Here is a 21,466-nt window from a genome sequence, read left to right on the forward strand (position 1 = left end):
TGTCCAATTGTCTCATTATATCGTCAAAATCAAAGATGGTTGAAGGGCCCTGCCCATAATGCTCCACACATTTGCAGTTGGGGAGAGATCCGGCTACCTAGCTGGCCAAGATAGGCTTTGGTGCACGCTAAGACAAGCAGAAGAAACGCTCACCGTGTGCGGGTATTATATTGCTGAAATGTAAGCCCAAGATGGCTTGCTATGAAGGGCAACAAAACGGTGCATAGAATATCGTAGACGTACCTCTGTGCTGTGAGGGCGGATGACAACCAAAGGGGTCCTACTATGAATAGAAATGGCACTCAACACCATCACTCCTTGTTGTCGGGCCATATGGCCGGCGGCAGTGAGGTTGGTATCCCACCACTGTCTGGGACGTTCAGATGGTTCAAATGGCTCTGAGCACTATGGGACTTAACATCTGAGGTCATCAGTTCCCTAGACTTAGAACTATTAAACCTAACTAACCTAAGGACATCACACACATCCATGCCCGAGGCAGGATTCGAACCTGCGACCGTGGCGATCACGCGGTTCCACGCGGTTCCAGACTGAAGGGCCTAGAACCGTATGGCCACCGCGGCCGGCCGTTCGGGACGTCTACAGACACGTTGCGTCCTGGAATCTCATTGACTGGAGTAGAATTGTCTTCATTGATGAGTACCGATTCGAACTGAGTCCTGATGACCACCGAAGACGTGTCTCGAGGAACCCAGATATCAGTGGGATATAGTATGACTGTCGCCTGCATACGGCCCGACAACCAGGGGTGATTTGTCATCCGCGGTACCCTTACAGCACAGCTGTACGTCGACTCGTTTTCTTGCTAGACATGGCAAGCCATCTTGGGCTTACATTTCAGCAAGACGATGCCCACCCGCATACGGCGAGAGTTTCTCGGCTTGTCTTCACGCTTGCCAAAGCCTATCTTGGGCAACAAGGCCGCCGGATCTCTCCCCACTTGAGAATGTTTGGAGCATTGTGGGCAGGGCCTCCATCTCGGATTTTTGACGATCTCACGCGTCAGTTGGACAGAAGTTGGCACAATACTCCTCAGAAGGACATCCAACAGCTCTAACAATCAGCATCAAGCCGAATAATTGCTTACCTGAGGGCCAGAGGTGGACTAACGCGTTTATGACTTGCCCAGTCTGTGAAGCACTTTCTTTTCAATAAATCATCCATTTTTTCTGAAACTATAATCATTTGTTTTTCTGCACATATAAATCACATCAACGTTTAAAACTGTAAACGTAATTAATTGTCCTGTCACTGAGCGACTCGGCGAAACATCGAGTCATCACAGCTCTTTATAGACAAACATACTATGACATTTGCCTGAGGAGAACATACAGCAGCTCTATCCATCAGTGCCAAGCCGAGTACCTGCTTGTATAAGGGCAAGAGGTGAACCAACGCATTATTGAGTTGCTCAGTTTAAGATGCTCTTTTTCTTGCTTAAATCATTCAGATTTTCTGTAATTCTGATCATTTGCCTGTACATGTACACCACTTCTATCGATTTCCGTTCCATTCGGATAATTCGTTCGGAGTGCATCTTTTTTTGTCTTAGAGTATACGTTTTATATGACATCTGTGTGGAGTTCTGGTAGCTCGAGACTTTCAAAGACACACATTAACTGGAAATCTCCTCACACCGCATAGTGTGATTTTTTTCAGGAACGAATCCCTGGGAGGATAAGGATGAAAACAGTGCATGAGGACACACATCCAGAGATGTTTTCCAATCGAGGTTTACCCACTTGAGATAAAAGATCTTTGACAGTGCAGGCTGAAAACTCCAACTCAGTTTCTCCCGAACTCGGAACACGATAAATTCCACTACCAAATTAGTAGCGTGTTAAATTATCACTCCACACAATGATACTGAAAAAGTAGAACAATCTCTTTGCTACATCCAGAAGCAAAAGAATTTCAATTTATCAGTAAGAAAAGTTAATATAAATATTGATATAAACCGGAAATTAAAGTTATCTTCCCTTAGATAATCAATAATGTTCCAGGTAGTGGCACCTCTTTACCTCCGGAACGCCGACACTGTGAGTACACAATTCAGAGGTGTAAAACTACCTGATGATATTTGTTTCAAATTAAGAGAGGTTCTCATCATCAAAGCAGTTGTAGGATAGTTCGAATCGAAATAATCTTTAAAATGGACGTGAATTTTTTGACTCAAATTAATTGGATTCAGACACCAAGTGTTGACAAATACAATATCTTTTCTCAACCAATTAAAATCACTGAGCATGAAGTACAATCATGAATCCCAATTATCTTGTGATAGTAATTAAAAACTGACTTCGGAATTAATATTTGAAAGCAAAGGCACCTGAAAGCTGTTTGTAAGACTGATAATTTCTTGGCCAAACTACACTAATGGCCATTAAAATTTCTACACCACGAAGATGACCCGCTACAGGCGCGAAATTTAACCGACAGGAAGAAGATGCTGTTATATGCAAATGATTAGCTTTCCAGAGCATTCACACAAGGATGGCGCCGGTGGCGACACCTACAACGTGCTGACATGAGGAAAGTTTCCAACCGATTTCTCATACACAAACAGCAGTTGACCGGCGTTGCCTGGTGAAACGTTGTTGTGATGCCTCGAGTAAGGAGGAGAAATGCGTACCATCACGTTTCCGACTTTGATAAAGGTCGGACTGTAGCCTATCGCGATTGCGGTTTATCGTATCGCGACATAGCTGCTTCCGTTGGTCGAGATCCAATGACTGTTAGCAGAATATGGAATCGGTGGGTTCAGGAGGGTAATACGGAACGCCGTGCTAGATCTCAACGGCCTTGTATCACTAGCAGTAGAGATGACAGGTATCTTATCCGCATGGCTGTAACGGATCGTGCAGCCACGTCACGATCGTGGATGGGGACGTTTGCAAGACAACAACCATCTGCACGAACAGTTCGACGACGTTTGCAGCAGCATGTACTGTCAGCTCGGAGACCATGGCTGCGGTTACCCTTCACGCTGCACCACAGACAGGAGCGCCTGCGATGGTGTACTCAACTACGAACCTGGCAAAACGTCATTTTTTCGGATGAATCCAGGTTCTGTTTACAGCATCATGATGGTCGCATCCGTGTTTGGCGACATCGCGGTGAACGCACATTGGAAGCGTGTATTCGTCATCGCCATACTGGCGTATCACCCGGCGTGATGGTATGGGGTGCCATTGGTTACACGTCTCGGTCACCTCTTGTTCACATTGACGGCACTTTGAACAGAGGACGTTACATTTCAGATGTGTTCCGACCCGTGGCTCTACCCTTCATTCGATCCCTGCGAAACCTTACATTTCAGCAGGATAATGCACGACCGCATGTTGCAGGTCCAGTACGGACCTTTCTGGATACAGAAAATGTTCGACTGCTGCCCTTGCCAGCACATTCTCCAGATCTCTCACCAATTGAAAACGCCTGGTCAATGGTGGCCGAGCAACTGGCTCGTCACAATACGCCAGTCACTACTCTTGATGAACTGTGGTATCGTGTTGAAGCTGCATGGGCGGCCGTACCTGTACACGACATCCAAACTCTATTTGACTCAATGCCCAAGGGTATCAAGGCCGTTATTACGGCCAGAGGTGGTTGTTCTGGGTACTCATTTCTCAGGATCTATGCACCCAAATTGCGTGAAAATGTAATCACATGTCAGTTCTAGTATAATATATTTGTCCAATGAATACCTCTTTATCATCTGCATTTCTTCTTGCTGTAGTAATTTTAATGGCCAGTAGTGTACTTATCAAAGCCTAGGCAGCTCACAAACGCAGCAATACTGGCAAAGTTTGAAACAAGACCTTTGCTGCTAGATTTGTTACCGGTAGCTGACTGCCGCCAACACAGAGCGTGTAAGGGCCACGAAGAGAAGATCAAGAACTTAGGGCTCATACTGAGGCATATAGATAGTCGTTTTCCCCTCCCTCTGTTTGCGAGTTGAACGGGAAAGGAAATGGCTAATGGTGGAACGGTGTACCCTCCAGCACGCACCGTTCTGTGGCTTGCGAAGTGTCTACATAGTTGCAGATATCGTCCATGTCTTTTTCGAAGGAGCCATCCCAGAAATTATTTACTGCATTCTGAAAACCTGGCCTCCTGTGCGTCTATGGCAGTGTGTATTATGCATTCAATACATTGAAAATTCTCTACACAGCAGTATTTTTTAAATGCTTAACTACAATAATGTAATAATAAAGATAAAAGTTTATAGAATGGAATTCAACAGTAAGTGTATATAATAAAAATTAATTATTAAACAGATTCCTATGCGCGGTCGCCTTTACAGGTGAACCTCACTTCCTTAAAATTCTCCCAGTAAACCGAAGTCGACTATTCGCCTTTCCTGCTTCAATCCTCACATGCTCGTTCCATTTCATATCGCTTTCCAGCGTTACGCCCAAATGTTCAAACGACGTGACTGTGTCAAACAGTACACTACTAATGCTGTATCCGAACAATACAGGTTTGTTTTTTCTACTCATCCGCACTAACTTACATTTTTCCACATTTAGTTGCGTTCCTTGTGGCCTGCGCAGCTCTCAACTTGCGAATGCTTCCTGCAATATGTGTTGTTGCTATTCGGTTCAGAGTTTGTATTACCAGTCTCTGAACTGCTTCGATGTCCTCCTTCAACCTGACAGATCCCAAACACTCGAACAGTGCTCAAGAACATGTCACAGAAAGAATATCAAATGAAAAGAAGTAATAGAACAAACAAACAAACAAAAAAGAATGTACTTACTTGCTTCTAATACGGATTCGTTTCTGAAGGTGTTTAGGAGCCACTTGAAGAAGAGCCCAGCACGCAGCAGAGAGACAGCTAGCGATACCACCGGCCAGAGAACAGCCGTTTCAGCCATCTGTCTCATAAGGCTTAGACAATCCACGTAAAATGTTCTGGGAACTTGCGTTCGTATCTTTCAGCTGTTTCTCTACACCAGGGATACTTATTAGTATGTCGTCCATACGAAAATCTGCCGATGGTCAAATGACGGCATGTTTGTACGATTCTCCTGCGTGAAATTTAAAAATTTCGGCTTTCGTTTTGCTGTGTTCAACTGCCACACCACCCTGGTTAACAGGGGACCGAATGGGAGCCTCAGACGCGATTAGCAATTTTACATAGGACCAGAATTTTCTAGAGTTCTCTGACAGGTCTTTTGCTAAGGTATGACGGTGGTAGTTGTTCTATGCTTCGCACACAGACCTTTTCACAGACGGACGAATCTTTCCTTGTCGTCATTTGTGCGTTCTCTTTTGAACTGAGAATTCAACAGCCTCTGCTTCCTCAGCATCTTCCGAATTTCACTATTAAACCATGGTGGGTCTTTTCCATCCTTAATCCACTTTCTAGGCACATAACTCTCTAGACCAAGATTTAGAATCTGCTTTAAATTTGCCCGTAACCCCTCTACCTCCATCTTATTGGAACTAAGTGACGTGAATTCATCCTTTAAGTGAGATGTTAACAACTACTTATCTCCACTATGTAGCAGAAAGACTCTACTGCACTTCTTGACTGATTTATTAAATTTCTTAACTATAGTTGCTATAATGACATCATTAATCTCCGTTTCTATGCTGACATTGTCGATAAGATCCGTCCTATTTGTAGTTACCACGTCTAAGAAATTTCCATTGCATGTGGGCTGCCGAGCTAGCTGCTCAAGATAGTTTTCGGAAAACATGTTCAAAAATATTTCGCATGGCTGCCTGTCTGTGCCTCCCACAACGAATCCATAGACATCCCAGACTATAGTTGGTAGGTTAAATAGCCTCCAACTAGTACTGCATGATGTTCCCCATCCTCGACCACGACATCGAAGGGGCTTCTCCCTTATCTCCATTCCACTGTTTATTCTTCATTCCTTCTCATTTTAAGTTATTTTAGCATTGTACTGATAGCAGAATAGGGAATATTGCTGTTATATTACAAATCGTTGAAATACAACCACCTGTTGCCTTCACGCAGCGCTGTGAAAGATGTCTTTTCAGACAGTCGACTTGAAAGCCCTAATGTGGCCGGACTGAACAACCGAATAAGAAAATGAAGTTGCCGACGTACAACTCAGTCTATCAATAAACATTATTACCGGCACTTTACTATTACGAAGTGCATGTGTTATTACGAAGTACAATTTCACGTTGTACGTCCTTCCTGGACAGGAATATACGTACGTTACGAGTGCATGTTGTAACATATAGACGACGACATATGGAAGTTTGGGTGCAGCCGTTAGCCGTGCACGGGTAGCCGAAGCGGTTGTGACGACCGCTATCGGAAAGCGGGAAATCCGGGTTCGAGTCCCGATGTGGCACAAATTTTCATTACATTTCCTGTACTTTAAGACCAACTGTGACATCACTTGTCCTCTTAACTGAGTAATTTCATAAATATATGTTAGTGAGAGAAAATCAGGTGATATTGAGCGATCAAGCTACCACAGTTCATTAAAACATCCAAGACGGCTAATCGCCTTCGTTTTAATCATTTGTAGATGTGAGAATTCCATTACGGAAACATTATGCAGCCACACACACACTCACTATATCTTACAAAAACCATGGGGGCCTACAAAGTTATTGGGTGTCATGGCAGGGGAATACGGGACCTGAGACAAAATTTGATAACCTATAAAATCTGCGTGTTTGACTGTGACCTGTACAGAATGTGAAGCGGAGTCGTCGGGGAGCAAAAACAACCCTTTGGGGAGCTTCTCGCAACGTTTCGTCTTCACAGACTCTCGTATACTCGTCAGGAGGTTTCGATTGTGTGCTGCTGTAACAGTTTGCTATTACTGGCTTAATCTGTAAGCACCGTACGCATAGTAACCCCAGAAAACACTCTGCACCTTGCCCGACGACGGATGAGTCTTCGCCTTATTTGGCGGTGGTGAATCCACATGTTTCCACTGTTTGCTATGCCCCTTTACCTCCGGATCATTGTGACACACCCAGGACTTAACCATGGTGATTAGGTGGTTAAAGAAGTTATCTAGTTTGGCACGACGCAGTTGCAAAATGTCCACTGCTGCTGCTTCGATACGAAGGGCTTTTGTGAATGAGTCTGAGCAGTCACTGATATCAACGGAATGAGACATTCTGACATTCTAACTGTCGTACAGGATGTTGTAACATAATCTGTCACTAATATTCACTTTTCGGCTACGCCTCGACTGTAATACACCGGTCTTGGAGCACAAAAGCCTCCACTTCTCCTGTGATTTCCGGTATCTTACAGAGACAAAGTCTACTACGTCCTTCGTCATACAGATTCATTTGACTACACTGGAAGTGGTTGCACCACTTGGACACTGTGCCATATGGAGGTGCATTTTTGTCGTACGCTTCCACCAACCCAACATCCATTTTTGCTGCGTAGTTTCCCGCAAATACAGCTAATGAATTTACCGCACGATGCTCCACTATATCAGTAGACTGTGGGACTTTGTTCTGGCTTCTCAAGGGACGTGTTTTGGTACTGTGGTCGAGGATTTCAGTGTATGCACTACTGGCCATAAAAATTGCTACACCATTAAGATGACTGACGTGCTACAGACGCGAAATTTAACCGACAGGAAGAAGATGCTGTGACATGAAAATGATTAGCTTTCCAGAGCATTCACACAAGGTTGGCGCCGGTGGCGACACCTACAACGTGCTGACATGAGGAAAGTTTCCAAACGATTTCACATACACAAACAGCAGTTGACCGGCGTTGCCTGGTGAAACGTTGTTGTGATGCCTCGTGTAAGGAGGAGAAATGCGTACTATCACGTTTCCGACTCTGATAAAGGTCGCGGTTGCGGATTTATCGTATTGCGACATTGCTGCTCGCGTTGGTCGAGATCCAATGACTGTTAGCAGAATATGGAATCGGTGGGTTCAGGAGGGTAATACGGAACGCCGTGCTGGATCCCAACGGCCTCGTATCACGAGCAGTGGAGATGACAGGCATCTTATCCGCATGGCTGTAACGGATCGTGCAGCCACGTCTCGATCCATGAGTCAACATATGGGGACGTTTGCAAGACAACAACCATCTGCACGAACAGTTCGACGACGTTTGCAGCAGCATGGACTATCAGCTCGGAGACCATGGCCGCGGTTACCCTTGACGCTGCATCACAGACAGGAGCGCCTGCGATAGTGTACTCAACGACGAACCTGGCAAAATGTCATTTTTTCGGATGAATCCAGGTTCTGTTTACAGCATCATGATGGTCGCATCCGTGTTTGGCGACATCGCGGTGAACGCACATTGGAAGCGTGTACTCGTCATCGCCATACTGGCGTATACACGGCGTGATGGTATGGGGTGCCATTGATTACACGTCTAGGTCACCTCTTGTTCGCATTGACGGCACTTTGAACAGTGGACGTTACATTTCAGATGTGTTACGACCCGTGGCTCTACCCTTCATTCAATCGCGGAGCCCTACATTTCAGCAGGATAATGCACGACCGCATGTTGCAGATTCTGTAGGGGCCTTTTTGGATACAGAAAATGTTCGAATGCTGCCCTGGCCAGCACATTCTCCAGACCTCTCACCAATTGAAAACGTCTTGTCAATGGTGGCCGAGCAACTGGCTCGTCACAATACGGCGCTCACTACTCTTGGTGAACTGTGGTATCGTGCTGAAGCTGCATGGGCAGCTGTACCTGTACACGCCATCCAAGCTCTGTTTGACTGTTGGTTGTTCTGGGCACTGATTTCTCAGGATATATGCACCCAAATTGCGTGGAAACGTAATCACATGTCAGTTCTAGTATAATATATTTGTCCAATGAATACCCGTTTATCATCTGCATTTCTTTATGGTGTAGCAATTTTAATGGCCAGTAGTGTAATTACGTTTATTCCAAACCATTGTATCGGGGTGGTACAGAATGTTTATAGTACGATTAATATTAAAAGACAGTTCTAGGTTGCAGAGTTTTCTTTACTTCCAAATGACGTGATGATGCGCTACCCAGCTAAAACGCATTTGTGAGCCAATAAAGAATAACCATGAATAAATGCAGATGATAAAGGGGTATTCATTGGACAAATATATTATACTAGAACTTACATGTGATTACGTTTCCACGCAATTTGGGTGCATATATCCTGAGAAATCAGTGCCCAGAACAACCAACAGTCAAACAGAGCTTGGATGGCGTGTACACGTACAGCTGCCGATGCAGCTTCAACACGATACCACAGTTCACCAAGAGTAGTGACTGGCGTATTGTGACGAGCCAGTTGCTCGGCCACCATTGACAAGACATTTTCAATTGGTGAGAGATCTGGAGAATGCACTGGCAAGGGCAGCAGTCGAACATTTTCTGTATCCAGAAAGGCCTGTATAGGACCTGCAACGTGCGGTCGTGCATTATCCTGCTGAAATGTAGGGTTTCGCAGGGATCGAATGAAGGGTAGAGCCACGGGTCGTAACACATCTGAAATGTAACGTTATCTGTTCAAAGTGCCGTCAATGCGAACAAGACGTGTAATCAATGGCACCCAATACTATCACGCCGTGTATACGCCAGTATGGCGATGACGAATACATGCTTCCAATGTGCGTTCACCGCGATGTCGCCAAACACGAATGCGACCATCATGATGCTGTAAACAGAACCTGGATTCATCCGAAAAAATGACGTTTTGCCATTCGTGCACCCAGGTTCGTCGTTGAGTACACCATCGCAGGCGCTCCTGTATGTGATGCGGCATCAAGGGTAACCGCAGCCATCGTCTCCGAGCTGATAGTCCATGCTGCTGCAAACGTCGTCGAACTGTTCGTGTAGATAATTGTTGTCTTGCAAACGTCTCCATCTGTTGACTCAGGGATCGAGACGTGGCTGCACGATCCGTTACAGCTATGCGGATAAGATGCCTGTCATCTCGACTGCTAGTGATACGAGGCTGTTGGGATCCGGCACGGCGTTCCATATTACCCTCCTGAACCCACCGAGTCCATATTCTCATAACAGTCATTGGATCTCGACCAACAAGAGCAGCAATGTCGCAATACGATAAACCGCAATCGCGATAGGCTACTATCCGACCTTTATCAAAGTCGGAAACGTGATGGTACGCATTTCTCCTCCTTACACGAGGCATCACAACAACGTTTCACTAGGCAACGCCGGTCAGCTGGTGTTTGTGCATGAGAAATCGGTTGGAAACTTTCCTCATGTCAGCACATTGTAGGTGTGAATGCTCTGAAAAGCTAATCATTTGCATATCACATCATCTTCTTTCTGTCGGTTATTTTTCGCGTCTGTAGCACATCATCTTCGTGGTGTAGCAATTTTAATGACCAGTAGTGTAGTTTTAGCGTAGCTTTCACGAAAGTCGTTTTTCGTTCATTACCCTCGCGGGCACGTTTAAATTAATAATGTTAATGGAGAAGTCGAGTTTGCGGGTGGCCTATTAGCCCAATAAATAGATACCAATATAGGTTGAATATCGGGAATAGTTAGTGTAGTCGGAAATTTTGGTACAGTGGGAGGAGGGAGTGCCATCAACAGCATAATAGAAATCCTGACTGCTCGGGGATGAGTGTGAGATGGAGGTACATTTGTAGGTCACTTTTGTACGTTTTTCTCGAATAATTCGGATGTTGTGGCCTCTAGCGAAAACATATCCCGGTACAAAATTTAACTAACGAAATTTCCTACAAAACAGTCTTGCTCATTTTTTCTTTAGGACAAATCGTTTTCGGTTAGTGAGCGAGAGAATATGAAAATCTGGCGCGTCGTTTATGAAGGCCAGCTTTAAATTGTGAGTTGCATAAAACGACAGCGATAGGGGCAGCTGAGTCACCCTGTATGTCGTGAGTACCCCTTCAACTCCGGCGTGTCATAAGGTACCCCCTTAGCGTTGTGTGGCAGTAACAATACTCACCGTCATTAAAGTGCATAAGCTTCAAAAGGCTCGTTACTGTGTTACTGACTCTTCAACTGTGATAGCTGCCTGAGCACGTAGCGTGAGCCAAGTTCTCATATGGCCATCACGTAATCGTCAAAATATGTAATTCTATAGGTGTGTGAACTTACGTTAGTTGATACGTCATGCACTATAGCAATCAACATGAAAGTTACCTATGGACACATTACTAAATGATGGTGGTACGAATAGCGGGAGTCACCGCTTCAGGCACGTGCTTGATTTTTAATTTGGCGTTGTTGTTTACTAGTGTATTCCTACAGAGACAAATTTAATAATAATGCAAATGAGCGCATTTATAAAACGTGTCACCAAATTTTATAGTAAGATTTTATATATTTTTAGAAGATCCTAAACTAAACACTCTGAGATCGGTAGCTAATGATCGGCAATGAATATCTGTTTTTTATTAACATAAACAACTCGCACCTTATAACAACGAAATAAGCTCATAAGAACCATTTTCGTTGTGTACAACTGCACATCTACAGCCTACAAGCACACACAGAATCGTTTTTGGTAATACGAGACGAGCGTAGCGTATGGCTTTCCATCACTGCAGGCATGGCTACTGCAGCAGTACAAAGCACTATCATGGTTGACAAAGATATCATCTCTGAATAATAATACCTTTTGGAATTTCTACCCTACAATATTACGCTGGAATAACATTTTATTCCACCACGTTTTCATCTACATCTACATTTATACTCCGCAAGCCACCCAACGGTGTGTGACGGAGGGCACTTTACGTGCCACTGTCATTTCCTCCCTTTCCTGTTCCAGTCGCGTAAGGTTTGCGGGAAGAACGACTGCCGGAAAGCATCCGTGCGCGCTCGAATCTCTCTAATTTTACATTCGTGATCTCCTCGGGAGGTATAAGTAGGGGGAAGCAATATATTCGATACCTCATCCAGAAATGCACCCTCTCGAAACCTGGACAGCAAGCTACACCGCGATGCAGAGCGCCCCTCTTGCAGAGTCTGCCACATGAGTTTGCTGAACATCGCCGTAACGCCATCACGCTTACCAAATAACACTGTGACGAAACGCGCTGCTCTTCTTTGGATCTTCTCTATCTCCACTGTCAACCCGACCTGGTAAGGATCCCACACTGATGAGCAATACTCAAGTATAGGTTGAACGAATGTTTCGTAAGCCACCTCCTTTGTTTATGGACTACATTTTCTAAGGACTCTCCCAATGAATCTCAACCTGGCACCCGCCTTACCGACAATTAATTTTATATGATCATTCCACTTCAAATCGTTCCGTTCGCATATGACATATTACGTTACACAATTGAAGCTACCAAGACAAAATAGACTTCCGTGTGCGACAGCTTACTATTTGCATGGAAAAAGGTAAGGAAACAAAGATGCTCCTTGATTAAACAAGACCGTCTTTCTGATTCTAGTCCCTCCTATACCGTGATACGAAGTCCAAACGAAAGATATTGCATTTTTTATACTGTCTCTGAGATTAAAGTCATTAGAGCACGTCAGAGAATGACATGAAGCATGGGGAATAGTAGCGTGAAGCTTTATGTTCTAGATTTTATTTTATTTAGGAAACTGAAAAGTGCTTTTTTGGAAATCAGAAACTACAGGTACTGAAAGCATTACCAGAAATTACAAACACCGACCATAGTGAACAGAATAATTTTCTCGTGTAGCACAACGTACAGAGCGATATATCTTGGGACTTGGTGTGCAACATCCGGATCGAATCGTGAGCCGCATTTATTACATCGAGCAGAATTTACTGCCTTCCATGTGTTATAGTGATTGAGGTGAGTGTAGTTTCTCGTATCTGGCTACGCAAATTCTTGGCTGTGCCCCTCAGTTCGCCTACAATAAACAATATATTAACAAATAAAATGTAAAAATACATGACAGATTTAATATCATTTTCATACAAATAACATACACGATCTTTCCTTTGATGACGAAGTTGTAGCAGGAGGGCAGTCTGGGAATATATTCACAGACCAATCAAAAGTGTCCTGATATATGAAATAAATGAATCAGAATGTGACTTCAAGGTACAAAATTACGTACACTGCAGCCACCAACAGAAATTTTATTCGCGTATAGGACCAGCCCCTCAGTCTTGTATATTTGAGCATGAAAATACAAATCGAATCCGGATATTCTCAAAAATTTAATCCTGCCTTGAAATTCAAAAATAAATGCCAAGTGCAGTACACGTACTGTAGTTTTCAACTCTTGTGGGATACAGTCATTGACGCAGCAAATTTTCTGGGTCCGACTGGGTGGAAGCTTTCATTCTTCCACCATAATTACCAATCATACTTGAAAAGTCACAGAGAATAAGTGCTTTGTTTGCACAATTACTACTAACTTTTGTGTCACCAGGGTGGTTCACGGGTCTTGCTCTTCACCCTGCTGTTTCTCATAAAGTACTTTCTCTCTCAGAAGATGTTCCGTCTAAGTTGCTACTTTAGCTACCGTAGATAACGAACTCATTCTGATCTTTGAAATTTTTTATGTGATCCTTTTGTTTTCAGAACGCAAGTGACAAATTCTGTTTCTGTTCCAGATCGAACCACTAAATCAAGAGGACGCCAGGCGGCAAGCAGTTTATCAACTTATGTACAAAGAGCAGCACTTCGCCGGCGTGCTGCAGTTTGGAGTTAGTAGGTTCCTGCTTCCCCTTAGCGAAAGGAAAGACCTTCTCAGTTCGAATGAGCACCAAACGCTTTTCCAGAATTGCGAAGAGGTACAGTTTTCAACATATTGTATTATACTTATCAGTTTGGTTTGCAAGCTCATTTTCAGTATCAAAATGTCGATCAAATTCTTTCTGACACTGGCATTTATAAATAATGACATATTTTTTATTGTGTGTCAGTAATAAGTTTACCGCCTCAGTTTACACATGTTTGTGACAGAATTAGTTCCACCTTACGCTCTGCAATGTACAGGACTCATGCAACGCTTGCTTGTACCGAAGTAGTGTTTCTTATCTCTTCTACAGTGTGCATACGGAAAATATTCTGAAAAAGAAAATCGACCATGAACATATGACCGGTAACACTTTCTTTTACATTCTTGCTAATAATATATGTAGGTGTTAAAACAATCTAGTAATAGAAACGCCAACCTTAGGAATTAGTCCCACGTTCCTGTATGACATACTTTTTCCGCTTACATACAACTGAAAGATGAAAATTTCGCAGCGTGGCAGCGAAAAACGTCTTTATTCATCAAAACATACTTATTATTCGACTTATCCTCCGTTCAGGTTCGTGCACGTCATTCAGTATTTTTTATAATGACAAGATTAAATCTTTGAAGGGTGATTTTAGAAAGTCTTCATAAATTGCGTCTACGGGTGCCATAATTTGTTCATTGGACTCAGTACGTTTTCCTGCCACAAATTCTTTAAATGCAAGAACATGTCGAAGTCAGCAAGTGGCGAATCTGACAGATGGATGTGGATGTTCCGCAAATGTACTACAAATCCCTTCAGCTTACCCACTGTCAAAATCCCCATGTGGGTATGTGCATGGCCTGCTATCCATGCCACTAGTCCTATATAGATTGTCCAAAATACTGGATAATATTTGCTTTTTTTTATTCTTTGAGAAGTAATCAATATGAATAATCCATTTTGCACACTGGGAACACTAAACAATGCTTTAACAGGAGTTGAAATCAAATTTTTGGTGCAGGCTCGGCGGATTTCATCCCCTGATTTTGTGGTGTTTTGTTCCTGGTGTGTTGTGATGGACACATGCCTCATCCAGAGTGTCAAATTAGCTCAGAAGAATGGTTTGATTCTTTTTGAAACTGCCCTAGTGTCATTGAGAAATTTGTTTTCACGTTTGCTTTTGATCAACTTTCTACAAATTTTGATCCATTATGCACAAAGCTTTCTCGTAGCTAATTCTGCATATAAAATGTGCCTAACTCTTGCTAATGGTGCGCCGTTTCTGCTATTTCATACGTCTATAATCGCCAACCATCCAATACTACACGGTTTCTCGATCGTTCCATCTGTGGTTGCAGTTTTTATGTTCCATCGCATGGATTATCTACACTCCTGGAAATGGAAAAAAGAACACATTGACACCGGTGTGTCAGACCCACCATACTTGCTCCGGACACTGCGAGAGGGCTGTACAAGCAATGATCACACGCACGGCACAGCGGACACACCAGGAACCGCGGTGTTGGCCGTCGGATGGCGCTAGCTGCGCAGCATTTGTGCACCGCCGCCGTCAGTGTCAGCCAGTTGGCCGTGGCATACGGAGCTCCATCGCAGTCTTTAACACTGGTAGCATGCCGCGACAGCGTGGACGTGAACCGTATGTGCAGTTGACGGACTTTGAGCGAGGGTGTATAGTGGGCATGCGGGAGGCCGGGTGGACGTACCGCCGAATTGCTCAAACGTGGGGCGTGAGGTCTCCACAGTACATCGATGTTGTCGCCAGTGGTCGGCGGAAGGTGCACGTGCCCGTCGACCTGGGACCGGACCGCAGCGACGCACGGATGCACGCCAAGACCGTAGGATCCTACGCAGTGCCGTAGGGGACCGCACCGCCATTTCCCAGCAAATTAGGGACACTGTTGCTCCTGGGGTATCGGCGAGGACCATTCGCAACCGTCTCCATGAAGCTGGGCTACGGTCCCGTACACCGTTAGGCCGTCTTCCGCTCACGCCCCAACATCGTGCAGCCCGCCTCCAGTGGTGTCGCGACAGGCGTGAATGGAGGGACGAATGGAGACGTATCATCTTCAGCGATGAGAGTCGCTTCTGCCTTGGTGCCAATGATGGTCGTATGCGTGTTTGGCGCCGTGCAGGTGAGCGCCACAATCAGGACTGCATACGACCGAGGCACACAGGGCCAACACCCGGCGTCATGGTGTGGGGAGCGATCTCCTACACTGGCCGTACACCACTGGTGATCGTCGAGGGAACACTGAATAGTGCACGGTACATCCAAACCGTCATCGAACCCATCGTTCTACCATTCCTAGACCGGCAAGGGAACTTGCTGTTCCAACAGGACAATGCACGTCCGCATGTATCCCGTGCCACTCAACGTGCTCTAGAAGGTGTAAGTCAACTACCCTGGCCAGCAAGATCTCCGGATCTGTCCCCCATTGAGCATGTTTGGGACTGGATGAAGCGTCGTCTCACGCGGTCTGCACGTCCAGCACGAACGCTGGTCCAACTGAGGCGCCAGGTGGAAATGGCATGGCAAGCCGTTCCACAGGACTACATCCAGCATCTCTACGATCGTCTCCATGGGAGAATAGCAGCCTGCATTGCTGCGAAAGGTGGATATACACTGTACTAGTGCCGACATTGTGCATGCTCTGTTGCATGTGTCTATGTGCCTGTGGTTCTGTCAGTGTGATCATGTGATGTATCTGACCCCAGGAATGTGTCAATAAAGTTTCCCCTTCCTGGGACAATGAATTCACGGTGTTCTTATTTCAGTTTCCAGGAGTGTATAAGGAGAATACGGCTCCATTTCAGTTGAGTCGAACATTCATTAGCATAGTGGCTGTGTACGTCGTCGTGCTCGTCCCTGCTTGCTGTCGGTCTCTTTTCAAGCTTCTCTGAAAATATTCCCCCCACTGCGACTTGTGAGTGGTTCCTACTACTCTGGCTTAAAGGCTGGTTACTTTTTCAAGTTAGTGGATGTCTCACAGCTGCTTTCTTTGGAATTAGAATTATTACATTCTTCTTGACGTCTGAGGGTATTTCGCGTATCTCACACATCTTCCGTACCAGTATTTGTGACGGAATGTCGTCTACTCTCGGAGCCTTATTTCGACTTAGATCTTTCAACGCTTTGTCAAATTCTTCTCGCAGTATCATGTCTCCCATCTCACCTTCACCTACGACATCTTCCATATCTGTAACATTGTCTTCAAGTTCATCTCACTTATATACTCCTTCCACCTACCACCTTTCCCTTCTTTGCTTAGGATTTAAGCTTTTGATACATTTGCTTCTCATTTCTCGAGAAGCCTCTTTAATTTTGCTGTAGGTGGTATCTATCATTCCCCTAGTGAAATATGCTTCTAAATCATTACATTTGTTCTCCAGCCATTCCTGATTAGCCGTTTTCCACTTTCCGTCAATCTCGGTTTTTAGAAGTTTGTACTCCCTTTCGTCAGCTTCATTTACTGCATTTTTATATTTTCTCCTTTCCTCAGTTAAATTCAGTATCCCCTATGTTATCCAAGGATTTCCATTAGGCCTTGTCTTTTATCTATTTGATCCTGTGCTGCTTTTACTATTTCATCTCTCAAAGCTACTCATTCGTCTCCAACGGTCTCCAACGGTCCTGATTTAGGTTTTCCGTGATTTCCCTAAATCGTTTCAGGCAAATGCCAGGATGGTTTCTTTGAAAGGGCACGGCCCATTTCCTTCCCAATCCTCTCCTAACCCGAGCTTGCGCTCCGTCTCTGATGACCTCGTTGTCGACGGGACGTTAAACACTAACCACTTACCTACCCGTCTTCTATAGTTTTCATCTCCCCTGCTCTAGACAATCGTTGGCTAATACTCCCTCTAAAACTCTGAACAACCTCTGGTTCTTTCAACTTATCCAGGTCCCATCTCCTTAATTTCCTGCAATTTCTTTAGTTTTAATCTACAGTTGGTAATCAATAAATTGTTGTCAGCGTCCCCTGGAAATTTCTTACCATTTAAAATCTGGTTCCGAAATCTCTGTCTTACCATCATACACTCAATCCCAAACCTTCCGGTGTCTCCTGATCTCTTCCACGCATACAACCTTTTTTCATGATTCTTAAACTGTTAGCCAAGCTTAAATTACGCTCTGTGCAAAATTCTACTAGGCGGCATCCTCTTTCATTTCTTCTTCTCTTCCTTTTTCTGTTATCGATTTTGAACCCCCACAACAGTTAAAGCCGTCCGCGGTGGCCGAGCGGTTCTAGGAGCTTCAGTCCGGAACCACTCGGCTGCTACGGTCGCAGGTTCGAATCCTGCCTCGGGCATGGATGTGTGTGATGTCCTCAGGTTAGTTAGGTTTAAGTAGTTCTAGGGGACTGATGACCTCAGATGTTAAGTCCCATAGTGCTAGAGCCATTTGAACCATTAAACCTACTCCTGCATTACCCCTATTTGATTTTGTATTTATAACTCTGTATTCACCTGAGCAGAAGTCCAGTTACTGCTGCCACGGAGCTTCACTAATTCCCACTATATGTAACTTCCAACTATCCATTTACCTTTCTAAATTTTCTAACCTACCTGTGTAATTAAGGGCTCTAACATTCCACGCTCCAATCCGCAGACCGCTAGATATGTTTCTCCTGATGACTACATCCTCCTGAGTAGGCCCCATCCGAAAGTACGAGTTGGGGACAGTTTTACCTCCGGAATATTTTATCCAAGAGAATTGGCATCTTTAACCACACAGTAGAACTGCATATCCTCGAGAAAAATTACTGCTGTATCTTCCTCTTGCTCTTTCTCAGTACCACCATGGCAAGGCTGTTTTGGCCGATGTTACAAGAGCAGGTGAGTACATCATCCAGACTGTTCCCCCTGCAACTGCTGAAAAGGCTGCTCGCCCATATCAGGAGCCACACTTCTCTCTGGCCTCTCAACAGATACACTATGTGATCACAAGTGTTCGGACACCTGGCTGAAAATGACTTACAAGTTCGTGGCGCCCTCCACCGGCAATATTGGAATTCAGTATGGTGTTGGCCCACCCTTAGTCTTGATGAAAGCTTCCACTCTCGCAGGCATACGTTCAGTCAGGTGCTGGAAGGTTTCTTGGGGAATGGCAGCCCATTCTTCACCGAGTGATGCACTGAGGAGATGTATCGATGTTGGTCGGTGAGGCCTAGCACGAAGTCGGCGTTCCAAAAACCCCAAAGGTGTTATATAGGATTCAGGACTATGTGTAGGACAGTCCATTACAGGGATGTTATTGTCGTGTAAGCACTCCGCCACAGGCCGCAACAGTGGGAAGCAAGAAGGTGCTTAAAACTTCAGTTTAGGCCCTTGCTGTGATAGTGCCACGCTAAACAGCATGGGGTGCAAGCCCCTCCAATGAAAACACGACCACACCATAACACCACCGCCTCCGAATTTTACTTTTGGCGCTACACACGCTGGCAGATGACGTTCACCGGGCATTCGCCACACCCGCACCCTGCCATCGGATCGCCACATTGTGTACCGTGGTTCGTCACTCCATACAACGTTTTTCCACTGTTCAATCGTACAATGTTTACGCTCCTTACACCAAACTAGGCTTCGACCGAAGCGGTCGCGCGGTTGCAAACTAAAGCGCCTAGAACCGCTCGGCCACTGTGGCCGGCTCACTCTTTTCAGTTCTGAGCGCACAGAGAGCACGTAAACATGCCTAGAAAATATTGTCTCCCTCCAAATATTAGTGCCTGCTGAGAGATTGCGCCTGCTTTCATCCAGCCCATATAACGTTAACTGTCATAAATTTCCTTCTTCATGACAATTCTCGGTCGCACATTGCAGAAGCAATGGAAACGGCCCTGCTTGCTGCGTTTTCGATGGGAAGTGACTGATCACCCACCATACAGCCCGGATTTGGCACCTCTGATGTTGATCTCCGCTCCCATGAACCGCTGGCTATGAAGACAACATTCTGGCACAGACAACGAGCTGCAGACCAGCGCAGAGAATTGATAGAAAGCACAGGCAGATGCCTTCTATAAGGAGGGTATTGGAAAGCTGGTACAATGAATGTTACGACAAAGTCTAAGTCGGGGCGGCGTCTATGTAGAGAAGTAGCTGGAAGGTGTAACTAACTATTTCAAATAACACATGTTTGATTTTTAGTGTATTTTCCATTTCGCGATCGATCGAACATTAATAAACGAATTTCCGTCGTAATTTCCATGTAGGGAATGGGTGAATACCAATTGTGTACTCACACTCAATACAGGAATAGTTCCAGCGACAAGAGATGAGAAAAACGGTTGCTACGATTTATTTAAGTGAAGAGAAGTCTTTAAGGTTTGATAACAGGGGAAATGCGTCAGCGTGTGGTAAGGGAGGGCCTAATGCGATAGCGTAATGAAGCAAGCGTTTGCTTCGCTAGAACTTAAGCCAGCTCAAAGTCGCATCCGCACGCCAGTCTAATTAGTTTATTGGTCTCTGAAACCAATTAGCCATGTAGGACAATGACAAAACATCGCCACACTGAAAACCCACATGTGCTCGAGACGATATTCAGAACTGCGAGTTACGCTTTACTAGGTAGCAACACTACCTGGAGATCAAGGATGTTGCTATAAAGCTATTTTCCGCACGTGTTAGGCGGATACTAGATTGAGCCAATTATCAAGTTACATAATGTAGGCGCCATGGCTCCCTGGCAGTTACGAACGCTTCTGTAGGAGTTTGTTTTGTCTACTGCAAAACAGCTGATGCAATAGCGGTTCGACCAGGAAAAAGGCCACCTTGGGTAAAGCTATAAATCGCTCGAAGAAAGATGAGCAGACAGCTTGAGACATCACTTCAGTATTGTTGTGTCGAAGAATCTCCTGAGTCAGGAATGACCGACGACGAGGTGCGTAGGAGCGTTGTCTAGGCGAAAAACAAAGACACGAGTATCCTTTTTCCCATCGTTTTGTAACAATGCTGGAAGGATGCAGTCGTCACCGTAGCGACCTTTGGAATCTTGAGTAGCGTGAAACTTCCACAGCATTAAAATATTTCCTCTGTCGCTACTCTGCACTGGCGATAATCCGAAGTTACTTCAGAAGCTGTGAGCCTCCCAGCTCCTTTGTTGTATAGTATGAAATGCAGTACTGTAACTTAAACACCCACAGAATCAAAACAAGAGCCACTACCATGACAAGCGAGGTCGTCTTAAGGTCAGCTGAACCAAGTTCGCGATGGAGGTCGGTGTCAACCGAGAGAATCTCAATAACATTAGCCAGTCCAAAGTGTACTATGTGCAGATAGGATGCAGTAGCTGACACAAAGCTTAAACAGAGAAGTGCTGGAGAGTAGCGGTGTCGGTCCCTGTTACCGTATATCAGCCATGGGTCACGTGATTCACCCATGTTATTGGTTTTCTGTGGCGTAGTTCTGCAGTAGTTTAATCTGTAGCTCTCGTAGCGCCCTCTGTACCTATCGTGTTTGTCGGCCTATCACCGCTGAGTATACTGCGTCAGTATCTACATGTTCCGGTGGATATTTCATCAATAATTCTCTCTGGAATGTAAAAGAAAATTTGCTACTCCTTAAAAGTCTGCAGCATGTACAGGGTTATTATAAATGATTGAAGCGATTCCACAGCTCTACAATAACTTTATTATTTGAGATATTTTCACAATGCTTTGCACACACATACAAAAACTCAAAAAGTTTTTTTAGGCATTCACAAATGTTCGATATGTGCCCCTTTAGTGATTCGGCAGACATCAAGCCGATAATCAAGTTCCTCCCACACTCGGCGCAGCATGTCCCCATCAATGAGTTCG

General features: G+C 44.8%; 1 protein-coding gene across 1 annotated transcript in view; it reads left to right on the forward strand.

Moving 5' to 3' along the window:
- Positions 1-21,466, forward strand: part of LOC126183531 (uncharacterized) — a 1,031,760-nt gene that overhangs the window by 571,817 nt on the left and 438,477 nt on the right. The window contains exon 8 of the mRNA XM_049925600.1: positions 13,539-13,718. Coding sequence (XP_049781557.1) covers positions 13,539-13,718 — 180 coding nt within the window. The remainder of the gene's footprint in view (positions 1-13,538; positions 13,719-21,466) is intronic.

This window comes from Schistocerca cancellata, chromosome 4, assembly GCF_023864275.1.
Source record: "Schistocerca cancellata isolate TAMUIC-IGC-003103 chromosome 4, iqSchCanc2.1, whole genome shotgun sequence".
NCBI lineage: Eukaryota > Metazoa > Arthropoda > Insecta > Orthoptera > Acrididae > Schistocerca > Schistocerca cancellata.